This window comes from Corvus hawaiiensis, chromosome 2 (assembly GCF_020740725.1).
Source record: "Corvus hawaiiensis isolate bCorHaw1 chromosome 2, bCorHaw1.pri.cur, whole genome shotgun sequence".
In the NCBI taxonomy this organism is placed as follows: Eukaryota; Metazoa; Chordata; class Aves; order Passeriformes; family Corvidae; genus Corvus; species Corvus hawaiiensis.
In genome coordinates this window covers 38152133-38170701 of record NC_063214.1, presented here as the reverse complement: position 1 = coordinate 38170701, position 18569 = coordinate 38152133, and the positions used below count along the sequence as shown (strand labels likewise).

General features: G+C 40.7%; 1 protein-coding gene across 1 annotated transcript in view; it reads right to left on the bottom strand.

Moving 5' to 3' along the window:
* Window positions 1-1386: 1386 nt before the first annotated feature.
* LOC125321511 (prolylcarboxypeptidase) overlaps window positions 1387-18569 on the bottom strand; it is a 30249-nt gene continuing 13066 nt past the window's right edge. Inside the window, exons 2-9 of the mRNA XM_048294494.1 lie at window positions 15796-15936; window positions 13927-14028; window positions 13424-13605; window positions 12539-12696; window positions 11758-11930; window positions 10116-10280; window positions 8786-8973; window positions 1387-4509 (exon numbers count right to left, since the gene is read on the bottom strand). Coding sequence (XP_048150451.1) covers window positions 4305-4509; window positions 8786-8973; window positions 10116-10280; window positions 11758-11930; window positions 12539-12696; window positions 13424-13605; window positions 13927-14028; window positions 15796-15936 — 1314 coding nt within the window. The 3' untranslated portion in view covers window positions 1387-4304. The remainder of the gene's footprint in view (window positions 4510-8785; window positions 8974-10115; window positions 10281-11757; window positions 11931-12538; window positions 12697-13423; window positions 13606-13926; window positions 14029-15795; window positions 15937-18569) is intronic.

The following is an 18569-nucleotide window of genomic DNA, read 5'->3' as shown; positions in this document are numbered from 1 at the left end:
AAAGAAAGGCTTATATTCCTGCAGCTGGAGGCAGTGCTGGGAAATCAAGGAATCAAAATAATATAGGAGCACGAGTCTTCTCACACCAGTGGAAGCTCCAATGCCCAGCATCTTTAAATGATAAAAGCCATCTTTTTTTTAACAATAGAAGGAGAAAATTAAAAAGTACTTAAGCACCGTTAATTTACCACAAATATCTTCAATTCATATCTTTTGCCACTGCTTCGCTGCACATTTTCTGCTAACCTGCACTGCTAAAACAAATCATTTCAGGTTTTTTAACAGGGACAGTCTTAAAAAACCATCGATTTGCAAAGTCATCTCTGTAAGACCAAGGCTTTACTTTAAAAACACACAGAGAGGTTAGACTATTAAAAAAAACCCCAAATCCTAGAGGCTACAGTAGTAACACCCAGTAGGACACCAGTTACAGCATAACAATGATGCTCTGAATCAACGGGGGAGAACTAAAAATGGAGGTTTGAAGTACACAATCCCCTGTATTCTTTCATCCCATGTTTAGTGGTTTTATAGTGTCCTCCTGACTGCCAGAAAGACACAACGATTCCACCCTTAGTCCGGCAAGGAGCTAAAATACCCAAGTGTCTATGTGCAGTCTTTAATCTACATAAAGCTCTTTAGGTCACTCATGATTCCTTAGAGATTCGATTCACAACAACTAAATACCCTTTTTAAGAGCACAGATAGAAAAACAAATCCCTTTATTTAAAGCATAATAACATTTTTTGCAATATCCTTGGTGGGCAGACAGCATGGGAGACAAAAATTCTCACTTTTACTGTGATGTAGAATCCATGCTCCAGGAGGGACTTCCCTTTCTATACACTCCTTTGATGATTAAATATTTGATCATCTTCAAAATTAAAATTACCTTACAAACAAAATGAGTTGCAGAACCTATTTACCTCCTTCCCAAGACTCTGCAGCCTTAGCTCTGCCGTATTAACTATTTGGTAAAAACCTCCCCTTGCCAGGTCAGGGGACTTACAGATCTGTCCTCACAGCCTTCCTCATTACTGACGTGTGGGAAGTGTGTTTTTGCCTGGGAAAGCTTTCAAAAGGAAAATGGACTTTCCCCATTATAGGTAGCTTGACTGCATTCAGTGTGGTCACCTACAGAGAACAACCAGCCCGTACACCTGCTCTGCACCACAGCCAAAGCTCTGAAGAGAGAAACTCCCAAAGGAGTGCAGACTCACCATCTGTCATCCGTGCATGTGACTCGAGGATTCCTGTAACCAGTTTTCCTCTCACTCCTCAAGAGACAAGTACAAACAAGACAGTATCACTTGCAGAACTTGGAATCTGCCAAAGGATAAAGATTCATGTCCCTCCAAAACAAAATCCAGTTCCAGAAACTCAACATTATTTTAATGCATTTTTATTGATACAAACTGCAGGTTCACCTCTAAGATTCATGCTTTGGGGAAAACATTAATTCTTTTTCCAGCTGCATTTTTCCCAGTGAGCAAGAAACATACAGTTTTAAATTCCAGTAATTTCTGACACACGCCAAGGACTTACATAAGCCTGAGATGAAGTATGGCCCACCATCATATGCCTGGAAAGATAAATCAACCATTTGTTATGGCCCAACTCATTCTCACCTGTATGAAACACACAGGAGAGCCAACATTTAGATGAGGTAGCCAAACCACAAGACACTCCCTTGGGTAGCATTCAGAGATGTGTAAATGGATTTTAAGATGAAGTCTAAATGTTTGAGATAAGTAAGACCTAAAGTTTCAACTACTCAGCTTGATGGGAAAACAGTAAAAAGTAACATCAATTAAAAATCACGTAAAAACAAGTCACATAAATTCATAAGCTGGTCCAACCAGTAAGAACCTGATCCAAAGTCAACTTGAATCAGTCTCACAGACAGAAACTGAATGGAATAGTGAGATTATTAAACAACCCCCCACGAATAAACAAAAAGCACAAACAAAACCCCTCTGAAAAAAAATTTTAAGTGGCATTTTACAAATCTTAAAGTTTAAAAATTGTATGTTGTTTTAAATGTTATTGAAGGTAATTTTTTTCTACTTATGAAAGGAGTAAAAAGAGAAATGAAACTTTAAATTACTTATGCTGCTTGAAACTAAAAAGTGTTTTCCATACAACAAAGCAGCAGCTGTTTCTTGAGACAGCAAGTTCACTAGCAGGGGAGAGAGAGGAGACACAAGCTGACTAATAATATACAGTAGCTGTTAATTTGGGCTGTTCATATCTTTATCCATACAACACAGAAATGCTTATCCTAAAATTTTCACTTTGAGTAGCATCCTGAGCAATCAGTGGGCGAGTGGGAGCAACGGGACCAGGATCTTGTTTGCTCAATTAAACCATTTCTGATCCCCAAATTTATATTAACTCTTATAGGTTTCATTCTTTGCCCTGCAGTAAACCAGGACATAACCACACATCAATTAACATGTAAGAAGATACAACAGAATTTCTAAAAACTCTGCTGTAACATAACTGATGAAAAAATAACATTTTATTTGTTTCAAAAGAATCAAGGACATGTTATTATAAAGTCTGTAAGTGAGAGTCTGGAGTATATTTACAGCTAAAACTGGAACTATTGGAAAAGGGGAACACTAACAGCTTTCAGTCAACAGGTTTCAGGCAAATCCTACACAGCTTATCCTTTAGCCCTGTAGTTCTGGTCTTGTTCTCTGAAGTCTCTGTAAGAAATTACCTTGCTCAAAAGCATGGGAGGTTCCGATTGCAGTCTGAACATAAATGCCATGTTTAACACTGGATGAGGAAAAAGACAATCTATTGGAAAGAAGATACGTAAGAGTGTTTCAAAAGATAAAAATTCAGTGTTGGGCTCGCCTTGTTCCCAGAGGACAGGACAAGACTGGAAACAGAAAAGGCCACCTGGGATTTTAGGAAAATACTCAACTATCAGGCATATCATCAAAGCTGAGAAAACTTTTCAACATAGATGGAATTTAAAGAGTCTGGGGACACGAAGACTTGCCTGAGTCATTCTAAAATGGAGTTGTCCTTTAAACTGCAAAGAATCCTTTCTGAAGAAGGGCTGCAGTGTGAATGAAGCCAAAGCTGGAAAACAAGGGGACTGCCCCAGCCATTTATTAATGTCAAATATGCTGTCTCATGAATCAGGGCAGTTTGTCTGGTTTGGAAGCCTTACAGAAAGCCCAGTGCACCTGGCTTGGTGAGCTCAGCATCAGGCTTTAGGCTGATCCAAGGGAATAGCTGCATTCTGTGTTTTCAATAGTTTGTCTAGCAAACAATTTTTTTTAAAAGGCTTTTATTGAAGAGCCATCAGCAAACAGATCATGCAGAATTTGAACAATACACAGAATGGAGGGGAGGGAAGAACCCACACAAGGCACAGCCCCAATTATTTGTCACTTCATAAGATCCAGCCACCACAAGTGTCACACTTGCTCTTCAAGAGAATAGCTTCAAAAGCTTCCTGATTTTAAAAAGCTAAGTGTTTGTGAGGGATACACACACATACACACACAAAATATACCCATTTTCTTTGGTAACCATCATCACAGATAGCGACATCTCTCAGAATTAGGAGACATAGCAAAAGAAGAAATAAAATCCTGATGCATATTGTGCATGCTCAGCCAGTTATCAATAGAGTCTGGGCCCAGCCCTGACCATTCAATACAGCACAGAATACAAAAATCCACCAATTAATAAGCTGCAGGAAAACTAGGTAGAAAAAAAGTTGTATATTTATTTCTTTTCCAATACTCATTACAAAGGGTAAGGGCTGTTTAGTTTCCTTACAAACAGCACAGCCAGCTTTCCCAGCCCTTCCCTACCTCTCCACCAAACATCACAGTAAGATGTGATTTCTGTTCCCTCATTATCTCCACCAGCAGAGGATGTCTGAAATTCAATCACATTGGAGGCAGCAGGAGTTTCACCATCAACAGTACTGCCACATCCCACGTGGGACAATCACTCAGCACAGCAAGGAGAAGGGCAACAATCCTAGAACAGGAACCCATTACTATGTGGTAAAGTACAGCATTTGAGAAGAGCAGAAGAGGAAAGCAAACCAGAGCAGGCAGCTCAATCCTTTGCACTTTGACTGGAGTTCATCATCTGAGAATGCTCTCCATCCATCTGCTGCCTGCCTCTCTCGTGGACACAAGCAATGATGACCACTGCAGTGCAGGTGAGGAAGCAGGAGGGAAATGCTCCAATGACCATATCACGAGGCCTGGCCCTACTCCCAGCAAAGCCAAGAGAGGTGTAATGGCCACAGTTGCTGCAGTGCCACTTCAGTGGCTGTGCCTGGCCTTTTCAATCCACTGCTTCATGAGGCAGATCTCCAAGGCTCGAGCTTGCTGTACAGACTTGGGGTCCAAAGGGTTACGGCTGCGTAGGTCCAGGTGGTGGGCTCCATCTGGGATCACAACTGCCACGAGGGAGTTGGTGATGTTCTGGGTCACCCCACCTGCAGACCACGGATCCAGGCCACCATTGCTGGAAGGAAAGACTATTTCATTAGGGTACATGTGCACAGCAGTCAGCAGTGAGGCTGTAGCTCACATCAACATTGCTACTAGTTTTGCACATGCCAGCAACAGAAACAGACCTCAGCCCTGTCTTAATGTCTTGTGCCCACCCCTCTGCTGAGAGGAGTCATCTTGACAGAGGTATGGAGCTATCATCAGCTTAAGCAAGGCTACACTTCTCATTAGTTATCTGCTAATTCAGATAATAACCTGTAACAGTGCAAAAGCCTCTGAAGAGAAATCTGCTGCTACCTGTAATTGTCATAAAAGTTTCAGGTTTCCCTCTACCAAAACATGTCCAAATTCCCAAATCAAAGCACTTCACTTTTGTTCTTTGCAGCCTGCCATAAAAAAATCACTCACTGGACCCTTTAGAGCTGAATTTTCAGGAAGTTCTACCTTTTGCTGTCTCAGCTGAGTGCCAACCTGGTTTTGCAAAGAAATGCTTGGATTAGCCTGCTGACTTTAATAACAACCATAGGAAAATGAAGATTTTACCCCTTAAAAAACTGTCTAAAATTACTCTTCCACTGTGAAAGGACAATTTAATGCCATTTACTCCCCCTCCTCTCTCACCCCAAATCAATTAAAAGAATTCCTTACACTATAGATATGGCTCCAAATAATAGTCCATAGAGCAAGCCAATGGCTCAGCTGGGAGAGAGCTTTCCATCTCTCATTCCTAGCTTTGGACTTGACCCAATAACCTCTACAACATCGTATTTTCCTTTATTGCAATGCCCTTCCCACACAGGGCCCATCTTTCTGCACAAAGAAAACAAACATATACTTGTGGAACTACACAAACCTAGATCTGTTCCTCACTTAAAACACTGGACCTGCCCACAAAAGGAAATGTCAGAGATGACCTATGCTATGAGAGGGTAAATTTCTAGAGGGATCTAAGAAATTAAAACATCCTTGGGCACAGATTTGGAGCTAGAAAAATACCACAATGGCAGCACCATGAAATAACAGAAAAATAGCAAATAAAAACAAGAGCTTTTTTAGAAATAACCAAGAGTAAAAACCTGATGGGGTCTGAACTAATATTTCATTTGTTTCACCACTGAAAAAAAAAATCCGACTAGTAGTTCTTTACTTTCAGTGATTCTAAATATGACTTAGAACAAGAGAAACATTTTGTATCCACAAAACAAAAAGCATAGAGAGCTGCCCAATAAGCCAAAAGCATTGGATTTAAAAGGTCACCTGAATCAGCAGAGCACCTTGGCAACAGGGGGATGAGTTGCTGAGAGACCCATGATGCACATGAATTTGGATCTTTTGGTCCTAGCCATGTGGAAACTAAGCATGCCACAGGCTTTTCTGTGAGCTTCTGGCTGCATCCTCTGTATCTCCTGCCAAAGGATGGCACCAGAGGTGCTGACGCAGTTTGGGAAGTGAAACTTGAAGGTAGGGGGGATGGAGGGCTCACCACAAAACCATGAATCTTGACAGTTTTTGCAGATTTAAGATCATTCCAACTGGAATGAATTATTTATGTGTTAAAACTAAGCATGCATTTAAGTATTCAGTTGCCCATCTCACAGGACAGGAATTTCCCAGCATAAACCAAAGAAGCAGAAGAAGAGAAAGAATAAAAGTCAGACTTTTTTTGCAGTGGCCAGGCAAGCAGGACTTCAGAAAAAAACCAATGCAAAAATCAGCATGCAAGTCCTGTTTTCAATTCATATACTTCCTTGACAGCATACATAAGGTTCTGCCCACCCCACAGCACAGAGTTCCCTCTCCTATATTCTCTTCAATCTCCTCAGCCCTCCTGCCCTGCCCAGAAGTTTTACACAATCTTAGCAGCCCTGTCTGTGCATCCTCTTTTTAACATGACCACTCTCCACAACCGTCATGTTTCCTGTTATTAGCTTTTTTCTCTCACCTTTTCTCTTCAGCCAGGCATCATTGTGCCTTCTCTTCTTTGCCACCACTCCCTTCTTTAGTGCTTACAGTTCCCCCTTCTGCACAGAGCACCAGAATCTCTTAAAACAGAGCCTTCACTTTCTGCCTTTCCCCTGCCAGTGCAGAACTGGATATGTGGCTGCCCTGACTCAGAAGCCTACAACCTAGATGTGATTCATTGAGAATGAAAAATACCCATTTTTGGACTGTGCACACCAAATTTCATACTGTCTGATATAACCTGGGCTGGTTTTGACTACCATAGCACACTGATGATGAGACACTACAGCTGCTACCACACGCATGAACAGTGTTAAAATGTCACTTCCCACCACCGTGCAGCACTTCCACACCAAGTGCTCCAGTAAGAGGAGTGAAAAGAGGAGTGCTGGAAGAGAAAAGGGAAACAGTGGTCTGAAATCCCTAATTTCCTCAAACTAGTTTTAATAAAGACGTACTGCCCAGGACAGGCAATTACCACCTGCTCACAGCCTAAGTAACCACTCACACACTACACAACTCCAGGAAGGTACCAGAGGGGCAATGGAATTCCCTGCATTAATGCCACACAGTACAAACAACAGTGAGACTGTGCAGAGTGATGCACTGCTCGCAGAGGGAGAAGCAGCAGCACCAGTTTAAGCATCTGGGCCAAATCCTACTGCGTCTGGAAAAATCCACCCTACAGTGGTTCTCTTTAGATGGAGCACTTTTCCCTTCCTGCACTACACTGTTGTGCAAGTTGCCTGTCACTTGAAACACAGTCCTTTTCACCCCACAGGGAGCCGCATCCCCTGGTAAACATTGGGATGTTTTTTGTAAAGCACTCTGCAGTGTTTGAGGATAAAAGGCTCTTATATAAAATGTACAGTGTTGACAATGTATTTGTTTGAAGAGAAACATCCCAGCTTGAGATCCAAAAGCTTTGTGTGTACAGCACTACTTTAACATTCATTTGGTTGCTTTCAGGCTTTTCTCATTTCCAGCTCCTTCAGCTGGCATAAATTCTTAAACACTTATTTAGATTTGTTTGCTTTGTATCGCTTACAAAGCGGATTTCTACTGTACAGAGCTGTGCAGCCTTGGAAATAAGCAACACTCTGCAGAAACTAAGTGAAACCAACAAATTTTTTTTATTTACAAGTTTTCCAAAAAAGGGTGTGATTTCTCACTTCAGAGTAGATATCCTGCTGGGATAGAAACAGCAAGAGGCAAACGAGGAAAGCAACAGGCCTTTGCAGCCAACCAGACCGACACTAACAGCTGCAATCCAGAAAATAATCCCCAAATCAAGTGAGAACTTTCTACTTTTGAAATGCACACCTATCTACCACATCTAAAAGACTAATTCTGAGCTGGTTTGTAGAAGTGGCAAGGTGTTTTATAAAAAGGCCTTGAACAATTTAAACCAGAACACAGAGGAATATATATCCAGGAGCTTCCCACAGTGGGCAACAGGTACAGCAAGTCAGGACTCCTGAGGCCTCAATGGGTGTGTGGAACACCTCCCTTCCACATAAGAACTTGGTGGACAGAGTACTCACCTGGATCACCTCCCAGCATAAGTACAACTACATGAACCTCCCTTTAAAGAGTTTAATCTTAAATGTAAGGGCAGGCTGAAAAGAGAGCAAGCAGCATGCACTAGTTTCTTGTGTTAGACTGAAGCATTTCTTTCACTTTTTGTCCACACACAAAGGTGTTTCAGACAAACTTTTGTTTTAATACCAGTATTCCTTACCAAAATAGAAACATCTTTGTATTTGGATCTTATACAAGTTTGCTGAAACTTGCCTAAATGCCACTGAAAGAAAAAGGGCTGTTGGCAGTAATAGAAAAACTCCCGAAGTCAATTCCCTCTCTTTTCTGTATCAAAAGGGAAAAAGGAATGCCATGCCAGCCCCTTCACAAGGCTATCACTCAGAGCAATAATTTTGGTGACCAAGATTCTGTGTCATAGCTAGAGCTCATTTAGACTCTCCTTTTACATGTAAGGAACAGTGCTTTGGGTTCATAAAAGTAGGAATTTACCAGCATGGGAAACCTGGATTTTGGCCACAAGATAAGAAGGAATCCACTTGGAAAGATGTTTGGCAGAATCCCAGCCCAGATTCTTCTTTTACAGTCACACAGGCAGTAACAGAACAGTTGGCATTGTTGGCCACTGCAGACTGATCATTTTACTCTCAACAGCAACACAAAGTATGCCCATCATTTATTCAGCTGGAATGCTGGAGACAGATCCCTTTACCACTTGGGGCAGATTCTCTGCACTGACAACCCAAACTGGTGGAAGCCTCTACACTATCAGCTGAAACAAAGCTCACCTGAAGATGATGTTGCTGTGTGAACTGATGTTTTTTCCTCCGTACATAGAAAGAATCCAAGAGAGGCGAGGCCTCACTCCCCACATCCTGTAACACTCTTCTGAAAGTGCATCAAAGTCCCACTTCTGAGGCTCAAACATGTCATGGACACCATCTGTGCATAAAGGCATCACCATCTCAGTGCAAGCCTGAAAGAAAGGGCAGGTCAGTAAGAAGTATTCCCAGAAGAACATCCAATAGCTGTTACTGCAGTATTTTAAAAAGAAAGTTCAAACAGCATTTAATCAGTAATTACCACCAAATTATTAAAGAATCATTCAGTCTGGAAAAGATCTTTTAAGATCAAGCCCAACCATAAACCTAAACTGCCAAGTCCACTGCTAAATGTGCACCAAAGTGAATAGTGTCTTTTAAAATACTCCAAGGATGGGGACTCCACCATTTCCCTTTGCAGCCTGTTTCAGTGCTTGACCTTTTTCCTAATATTCAATCTAAACCTTCCCCGGTACAGCCTGGGGCCATTTCTTCTTATTCTGTTGCTTGTTACCTAAGAGACAGAAACCCACCTCCCTACAATCTCCTTTCAGGGAGCTGTAGAGAACATTAAGGTCTTTCCTCAGCCTCCTCCTTCTCTCCAGACTAAACACCCCAGGCTCTCTCAGCCACTCCCCACCAGACTTGTGCTCCAGACCCTTCTCTGGACACGCTCCAGCCCCTCAATGTCCTTCTTGCAGTGAGGGGCCCAGAACTGAACACAGGAGTTGAGGTGTGGCCTCACCAGTGCTGAGTACAGGGGGACAGTCACTGCCCTGATCCTGCTGGCCACACTATTGCTGATACAGGCCAGGTGCCATTGGCCTTCTTGGCCACCTGGGCACTCTGCTGGATCATGTTCAGCTGCTGTCAGCCAGCAACCCCAGGTCCTTTTCCACCAGGCAGGTTTCCAGCCACTCTGCCCCCAGCCTCTAGCCCTGCATGGGGTTGTTGTGACCCAAGTGCAGGGCACACCACTTGGCCTTGTTAAACCTCATACAATTGACTGCTGTAGATAATTTACAACTGCTTGCTGTACATCATTTTCCAGTCTATATGAAGAGGTAAAACTCAACAATTAGCTAGATAATGAAGATACAACCTAAACCTCCTGGGAAAGCTGCTTCTCTTTTCTCCTTGCCTTCCGCACTACAATCATACTTAGTTTGTGACTACATCTGTCATCAGTACAGCAATACATCTGACACAATATATTGACAGATAAATGACAGTTCTCATCAGCTCTAGATCAAAAAACCCTCACTGACTTGCAATTTATAAAGATTAGTGTGCATACCTGGTAGTACCAACCCATTTCACCCAGACTCTTTGTTGCAGTCTGCGACACATCTAAGCATGGGGCTTCTCCTGTATAATTGTAATATAAATTTACTGCCTGGAAAACATTCTGCAGCAACAATTTTTCAGAGAGACTGGGATCCTTCAAGAACTTGCAGACTTCCTGCAATGAAAAGAGAAGGAGATGTCTAAATCTATAGGAATTAAATATTAATACATGATACCTGGTAAGATATTAATTTCTTTTCCAAGTACAGTTGGACCACTTCCAGAAAGTGTCTATGAAATGATATATCCTGATTATCACAAAAAGTAGTATTACATGTGTGTGGTGCATGCTACTATGATGAACCTGAAACTTTATATTTCCTGGTCAAAAAAAAATTTAACAAACCCAACAGTGCCACCTTAATGTTTCATTCACCAAATTTTTCAATCCATCTCCCATACTTTAAAATAGATTATATTTAATAAATAGTATTTAGTACCTCTGTAATTGAAGACAGCATATACAGATATATAACAGAGACATTCCACGTATAGACTGGGGTTCCCTGCAGTTTGATGTGGCAACTCACAACAGAGAACAGATTAAACTACATACATACATATATATATCTATCCAGCTACTCATTAAGGTTGGAAAAAGACCTCCAAGATCATCAAGTCCACATCTTCCTCCCTTTCTCACCCTCAGAGCTGTATTAGAGCTTCTGTTTCAGAAAAGAAAGTATCTTAACAGCTTATATAAATCAGATTTCATACATCAGATGGGTAGTGGCTTTTGTCCAGATGGGTAGTGGCTTTTTCTAGGTTAGGGTTATACCTCAGTCAAACAGGTAACATGGACAGTGGTGGAGGTGAGCTTGGGTTTCTTGGGTTCTTTCAGACTGATAAAAAATCAGAAATAATTTTCAATGTGTTCATACTGCTCTTTGCAGACAGCCACATAGGACAAATGAATTTCCCTCTCTCCTCCAACAGGCAGCTCTACACAAGGGAAAAACTTTGGTTTATAATTAACTACTGCCTAAAATACTTATATTTTATCTGCCTCACCTACCTTACACAGTAACCCAAAGTCCAGCAGGGAAATTCAGCCAGAGTATTTAAAAGAATAAAAACACTCCAAGGAAATAGAAACCTTGGAGAAAGCACTGTGGATAAACAGAACTGCACAAGGAAGACTTGCAAGCATAAAAAGAGGTTCTGCTTTGAGAAGGGACCCTGCAAGGAATATGTTTGTGAAAATCCACATTTTCTCTCTCACTAGTTTTCCCACATCAAAAAGGACATAGGCTCAAAACTTTTTCAGTTGCAAGCTCTGTCAGCTAAGTCTCACATCAGAAACTCTAAATTTTGTGCAGTATTTCTACTGCTCAAGAACAGCTCTGCAGGACAGCTGAGGTTTCTCAGTCATCCCTGGCACTTTTCTTCTCCTGGGCTCTTGATATAACCTACTATACCTACAAGTGGCAGTGGGGCAACAAACCAGCTCATGCACACGATATTATCTTGATTGTCTTTTCTCAGTCACATTGGTTCAACGGAACCGAGAAAATAAAAGGAAAGGTGCAAGCTAGGAGAGGAATTATTAAACCAAATGGTCAAGATATTACAAGATATTAGTTTTAAATTACCTGTATAGGCCAAGCTGGCAGAGGCTGCAAGAAGTCAGCTTTATAGGGATAATTCACCATAGCCAGATTTACCCATGTTTCACTCAGCCAGTTTTTCAATACAGCAGCATCCTGAAGATTTTTTAAAGGGCTGCACAAATGAAATGTGTTGGAAAGCCACTGCAAACCTGTATCTTTAATAAAAATAAATGGATAAAACAATACTTAGTGCATTGTACCATTAACACATAGGTCAGTTGTGCTGCTACTAAAAAATACTTTTGCTTAGCCTAATTTAGTGAAACTATTCCACATACATATAAGCACAGCAGATCAAATTTTAGTCAGCACCTCACAACAACCTTTTTTTCAGGTAGTTGTATAATCACAGAATCACTTAGATTAGAAAAGCTCCTCAAGGCCAACTGAGTTCCTATCACTGAGTTCATAATGATTACAGTAATTTTCTTTTCCTGAATGCCTCAGTTGGCAAACAAAGTATTCTTTTTATAGTAATGACTATCTGGCCTATTTGGTCAGAAGGAATATAAGCTTTGAGGTTCTGATCTGAAGCCTCTTCTTATTTAACCTTAGGGATGTTTGGACCTGGATTCTGCATCCCACCAGGCCTGAAAGAAGTTTGTGATACAACCAAACAGGCATTTAAACATAGTGCTACGTTCACTTAGCAGTTTTCAATATCAGGAGTAGGGTTTCAAAAAACCCAATACATACAGAGGTGGAAGTCATAACACAGTGTTGATCATTACTATTCTTTGAAAACACATTGGTGAGGTCTTACCTGTTGAGGAAAGGTGGTTAATAGCATCCCAGGAATTTCGAATGCTCTCTGAGCAGCCCGTGCCACTCTTTTTGAAATCATTGGTCACTATGCTGAAAAATGTGCCACATGGAACCAAATCACCAAACTGCCAGATTGGGGCGGAGGCTGCCAGAGCTCTGCAAAGGGACATAAGAGATCCTGAACCCCTGCAAAGTGAACTTCCACCCCACAGCCACTATCTAAGCAGCATTTATAATTCAGCTTGGACACTGTGCTCTACGTGAACAAGCTCTAGGACACAGCTCTAGGTGAACTAACCACAATGTTGCAAAATTATTCCACGAGGCTGCAGGCAGACGCTGCTGAGGATACAAGTCTTGGACACTAGTAAAACAGTATCAGCAAATACAGGAAGTAGAAATTCAGACGATTACTTAATTGTTTTTCATTCTTGTCTATCAATTAGGTCTTTCTCACTAGGCATTGTGTGAAATCTAATGAAGAGAGCCCTGGTCCACAGAAATATACTCTCCAGCAGACAAAGGCAGGGGAATTACTATTCTTGTTTCCAAGAGAGTAACTAGGGCATTGAAGAGATTAAAGACCTGCCTAAAGTCATCAGGAAGTTTGGAGACCCTAAAAAAATTAGGTGCCAAGGCAGTGTTCACATGCTGCTTTCACAAATCTAACAGGTAACTCTGACAAAATACACCATCCAGTACCTGCTGACCTACAGTTGCCTTTATTAGGTGCTTCTTCCAAAATTCAAAGTAACTTGATTCCTTCTCCCAGTACCGAAAAATTCAAGCCAGCTTGAATTATGGTACTTCTCCCAGAGCTGTAATATTTATAGCAGGGAAGTAACAAATGCCTGCTCTGTTTAAGCAGGATGAGCACACTCACCCAACCACCACATGGGGATACTTCATCCTAAACCAGGCTGCAAGCATTCCTCCATAAGATCCTCCTATAGCTATGACTGGACTGTGCTGGGCTCCTGCAATGGTCATCTTCAAGTACTCAACAAGTACTGCAAAGTCTGCTAGAGCTTGTTCTGATGTCAGGTAATTTAGATGCTTGGAATCCTGAGAGAAAGAAGGCAGGTTATGGACAGCATGAGTGATTTCCAGCAGGGGTCTTTCTATTCCCCACAGTAGCTACAGCTAAAACCAGGTCTACAGCTAAAATCACAGGTCTGAATCTGTGCCTGAGAACAAATGAAACATTCTTTGCAGGTGTCCCTTGAAGCACTTAAAAAAACTCTAGGCTTTTTTTTTTACCCTAGAATTGATAGTTACAAAAAGGTTACATCTTACTCAACACTCATTGCCCTGGCAAGAATTAAAATACACAGAATTGTGTTTGCATGGAATACATTTATTAGGAAGACAAAAGATGACACTTACACTGAAAGACTCATTCCCAAAGGGCAAAGATTCTCCATAATATCTATGTTCAGCAAATACCAACATGGCATTAAGTTCTTCAGCCACATCCCACATAAAACCCTGGTTGGAGGAAAACAGACACTGAAAGTAATTGACTCAACTTGTTTAAAAGCCTCTACTTTCAGTCTAGTGTATTCCAAGTCTTTGATTAGAAGGATATCACTATCAAAATGCCACTAGAAAGACAGAATGCAATTTGCTTTTAAAGTATCACTGAAGTAAGAAAACACACGAAACATCTATCGACCCAGAGAAGGTGATACATACAAAGACAGTATGTGCATTTTAACGCTGCAAAATATCCTTGTTTTGTGACTACACACAGGCAATTGTAAGAGAACTCCTATGGCACAAGGAGTTTAATCCACAGGAAATAAAAAAGGCTACAGGTGAAAAGCATGCATTTGAGCTAGGACTACATAACAGAAAACACAAAACTTGTTTGGCAATAAGCAATAACCTAGAGCATTGCAATACAGTTATTTTCAACTAACAAGTAAGTACAACTTGTTATTACTTGTTGATAACAGTTTGTTACCACCATGTTGGAGTGAAAGCTCCTCTGGACCCAGGCCCAGAGGGAAGCCAAATCACAGGGGTTGAATTAAAACCTTTGGACAAGCTGAGATACATGAAGTCACACTAAAGTGAAACAGAAATATAGATTTTTAACTTTTAGTAGAAATATGCTTTGAACATTGAAAAGCTGCAGCAAAGGGACCTTAAACACAGTTCTTACTGCAGCAGTGTTACCTTTTCACAGAATTTCTTTAGACAAAACATATGGATAGAACTACACTGTTCACATTTTTTTAGATAGAGTGTTCACATAAACAACAAGAGCTGACAGAAACTGTGCACGCAAATCTGTGTAATACCTATGTAACACTTGTGTAAGGCTTACAACTGTTAGAATTAGACCAGGACAGGTTAAGAAAAGGAAAACTGGAATCATGTGTTAATCTTATTGGTCAGTTAACAAATATAATCCACACTTCTGTAAATTTAGATAATGGAAGAAGCTGTTTACTACTTGCTGTTTGCCTGCTGCTGCTACTGCTTGGCCTTATCGTGTAACCCCTTCAAACTCTGCCTTCAGAAAGCTATGAGACTATGAAATGAAGAACTATGAAATGACAGCAGCCTCCTCTGCTCTTTCACCCTCGTCCAAAAAGGAAGGGTATCCCATCAAAAGCTCAACACCACCAGCTGTGGAATGAAGCAGACAGAGATCATCTGCTGGCAGCAGAAAGCATACAAGCAGTCCTTGGTGGCTTCGAGCTCAGCACAAGCCACCTCCTGGTGTGTTACTGGACTTTGTATTGAAATGGCTGAAAAATAAGCACACTCCATTCTGCATTTCTATCAGTCAGGGAAGCAAAAACTTCCACAGCTATTGCATAGAACAAGAATTATCTAGCTTTGATTTCCAGCTCCCTTCATATTTTTCTTAACAGAGAAACAAAAATCCAAACCTGAAAACCTCCCATTTTACTCGAGGAACCTAACATACCAGGAAAAGTTTAATTTGGTCCAAAATTCTGAATTGTTAGTTCAAGGCGCCTTATGGTGTTTCCTCTAGAAATTTTCTTCACTGCTCCAGGAACTTAATACAAGTATATCCCTTTGGTTTGTTTGGGCTTCAAACAGGACCCTGAACCACCTTAAACTTTTTCTGCGCTTTTGTTCATCTTCCTCTTCCTCCTATAACCATCATTACAAACTTATCTTTCAACAACCTTCTGAGACTGTCTTCTTGTTCCTCCTCACTTGTTCAGTATGTCATTCCTGGCAGGTAGGATTGTAATTCCCCTATTTCCCACATACCGTGTTGTTGCAGAACCACGTGATGTCTCCCTCATTGCCTGTATAAAACAGTATTGGTCCATTGTCCTTCTTCCAGTTCTGATCTGCTACCAGATACCGCTGCTGGAAGGTACGATTTTCATCAAATCCAAAGTGATCAATCTGTAAGAACAAGGAACAGCAACGTGTTCAGAAAGCTAGAACTGATCCTGGAGTCCACTGGGAGTGCTGACAGTTACTTTGCAGATAAAAAAAAAAAAAAATCATTAATTTACCTTCCTAATTCATCACATTATTTCTGCTTTGTGGAAAAAAAAAAAGTCAAAATTACAGGTGTATATACTGAAGGAGAAATGCTATTTTCAGCCATTAAGAAAAAACATCCCTGCCCTTTTTATAGCATCCTACTTCACATCAGATATTTTAAATATATTTAGGAAGTCAGACAAACCTGCTGAGAGGCCACAAAGTATCTCATGCAATGAAACTGTATCAACAAGTAAAAAGAGTCATTACAAGATGTTTTGAGTCTTAGGAAAACCTTACTAGCCTTGTTATTAAAAAAACTGAAAAAACCAGCAAACTAAACAAAAAAGAACTCTAAAACTAAAATCAACAAAACCCCCACCTCTTCTTTCTCTCCTCCTTCTGGCATAAGAATTAAATTTAAACAGATTCTTGTTAGAAAGTGGGTTTTTATTGCTTTCTACTGCTCTACAAATATTGCCAGCCTATACATCATACCCCTTAACCCAAACTCCACAGTGTTAGATTTATTCCCTCACTAGAAATTCACTTCCTAAGGTCATTTTTTTCCAGCTTTTACTCACACTGCTTTGTATTCACTATCCACCTCAACCCTTCCCCTAGAATTCATCCACACTGGAAAGTTTATCAATTGCTTTTACAAGTATCTCCCTGCATAGACATAATCTTATTTTTGAATACCCATGCAGGCTTTTATTATGAAATATAAAAAATCAAACCAAACCACAGAATTACCCCAGAAGACCTATCCTACTTAATTACCATGTATTCACAGTTCTTCATTATTTCTATTCGTCAGCTGAAGACAACCTGTAGCTTCCCAATTTTGACTTTCATCAGCGCATCAATTCACCTTTCCTTTCATAGCTCCTGCTGGTGGTAACAGCCTGACATCTGCTGGCTTGAGGATCTCTGCTCACCCATCCATCTGCCTCTACACCCAAAACTCTGCCACACCTCTCAGATGCTACAGGAACCAAACTTTCACATTCCCTATTTTGGGAACATCTGCAAGTTTGTTGAAAAACATCAGATCACACACAAATCCAAGCACTTGCTGTTATCACAGTAACATCTGCTAGGCAGATTCCTTTAGGCACCTCAGAAAAGCCTAACTCTTGACCTGCAGGATCCAGCTACTCATATTTGCTTTGGGTCAAAGAGAGCACAGGAACTTATTTCAGATATACAATCTGCTGCAAAATGTCTTTTCTGAACTCTCTCAAAGGTTACTCCCTCTTGGACTCTAGTGGGAGAATGTGTGTGCTGCAGCTCACTGCTACAACAGCAGGAGCAGGAGGAGGTCTGGGCATGGTGTGGGCAGAGACAAGGTCTTTGCCTTCAATAAGTAACTTCAGTGACTGCTTCCAGACCCAAATAAAACTATTCTAGGTACTTTCACAGTTTTCCTCAGGGAGGCCATTTGCTCCTTACTCATAAGCACATGGTGATGTCATGTGCATATTTAAGGGCTCTTTCACTGAACTTCAGTACTGACAGCACATGCTGGGCTTGTTTGACACTGATAACTCACCTGCTTTTTTTTCATCTGCAGTTATTAATTTTAGTTTCACCTATTAAGAGTGATTAAATGTAGAAAGGCAGAAAAAGCTCAGCAACTGAAAGAGTCTTTGGTCATATGATCTTGGGACAATTAAAGAGAAGGATCAGTTAAGGCACATCTAAAAAGTCACAGTATAGTTTAAAAAACTCCAACACTATTGAAAAATACAACTAATACATCTTTTGTTCCATGTCTGTTTGTAAATGGGAGAAATTCTTTCTCTTTTTAAAATTTTTGGTTAGGCTGCTTGTCACAGACAGGAAAAACAGGCCCATGTGTCTGGTTTGTCTTTTATGGAATCACCTAAAATTAAACACTTAGATTTAGAGCTTGATTCTGCATCCTTCTTGCCTGAAGCCAGAGTGACAACTAGAGGACTACACCCCAAAAAGTATTCAACCTTCCTAACTACAAAGATATATACCAGTGCAGGCAGCTTAACATGCAACAGACAAAAAAGAGCACAGAGGGAAAACTAAGCAAAAACAAAATCCCAAGCAAACAAAAAAAACCAGAGAAAAACTTTGACACCAGGCTGAGCTTATCCAATGGAGTATTGTGCAGAACAGATTCTAAGGCCCATCTTACTGTTCCTCTTTCACAGAAGTTAGAAAATTAGGATACTGATACTCCAACATGCATATATTTTCCCAAATTATGGCTAGTTTTCTTTGGAGACGTGATTCACCACAGTTTTCCTCATTTGATCTGCAAATCCACTTCCCCAAAACAAACCACAACATCACAATGCTCTAGTGAGTCTGTCTCTCAAAACCAAGAGGGAGAAAAATACAGGCATTTAAGTTCTCTTTTGGTGGTTTTAGTAACCATGTTGATCAAAGTGACATGATTCTCTGTCTTGACTCTGACATGCTGTACACCCCCTTCACTGCCATCAGCCATGTTATTCTTTCCTATTCCTCCCTCAATCTGTAGAAATTTGATAGTCCCACAACAACTTAAT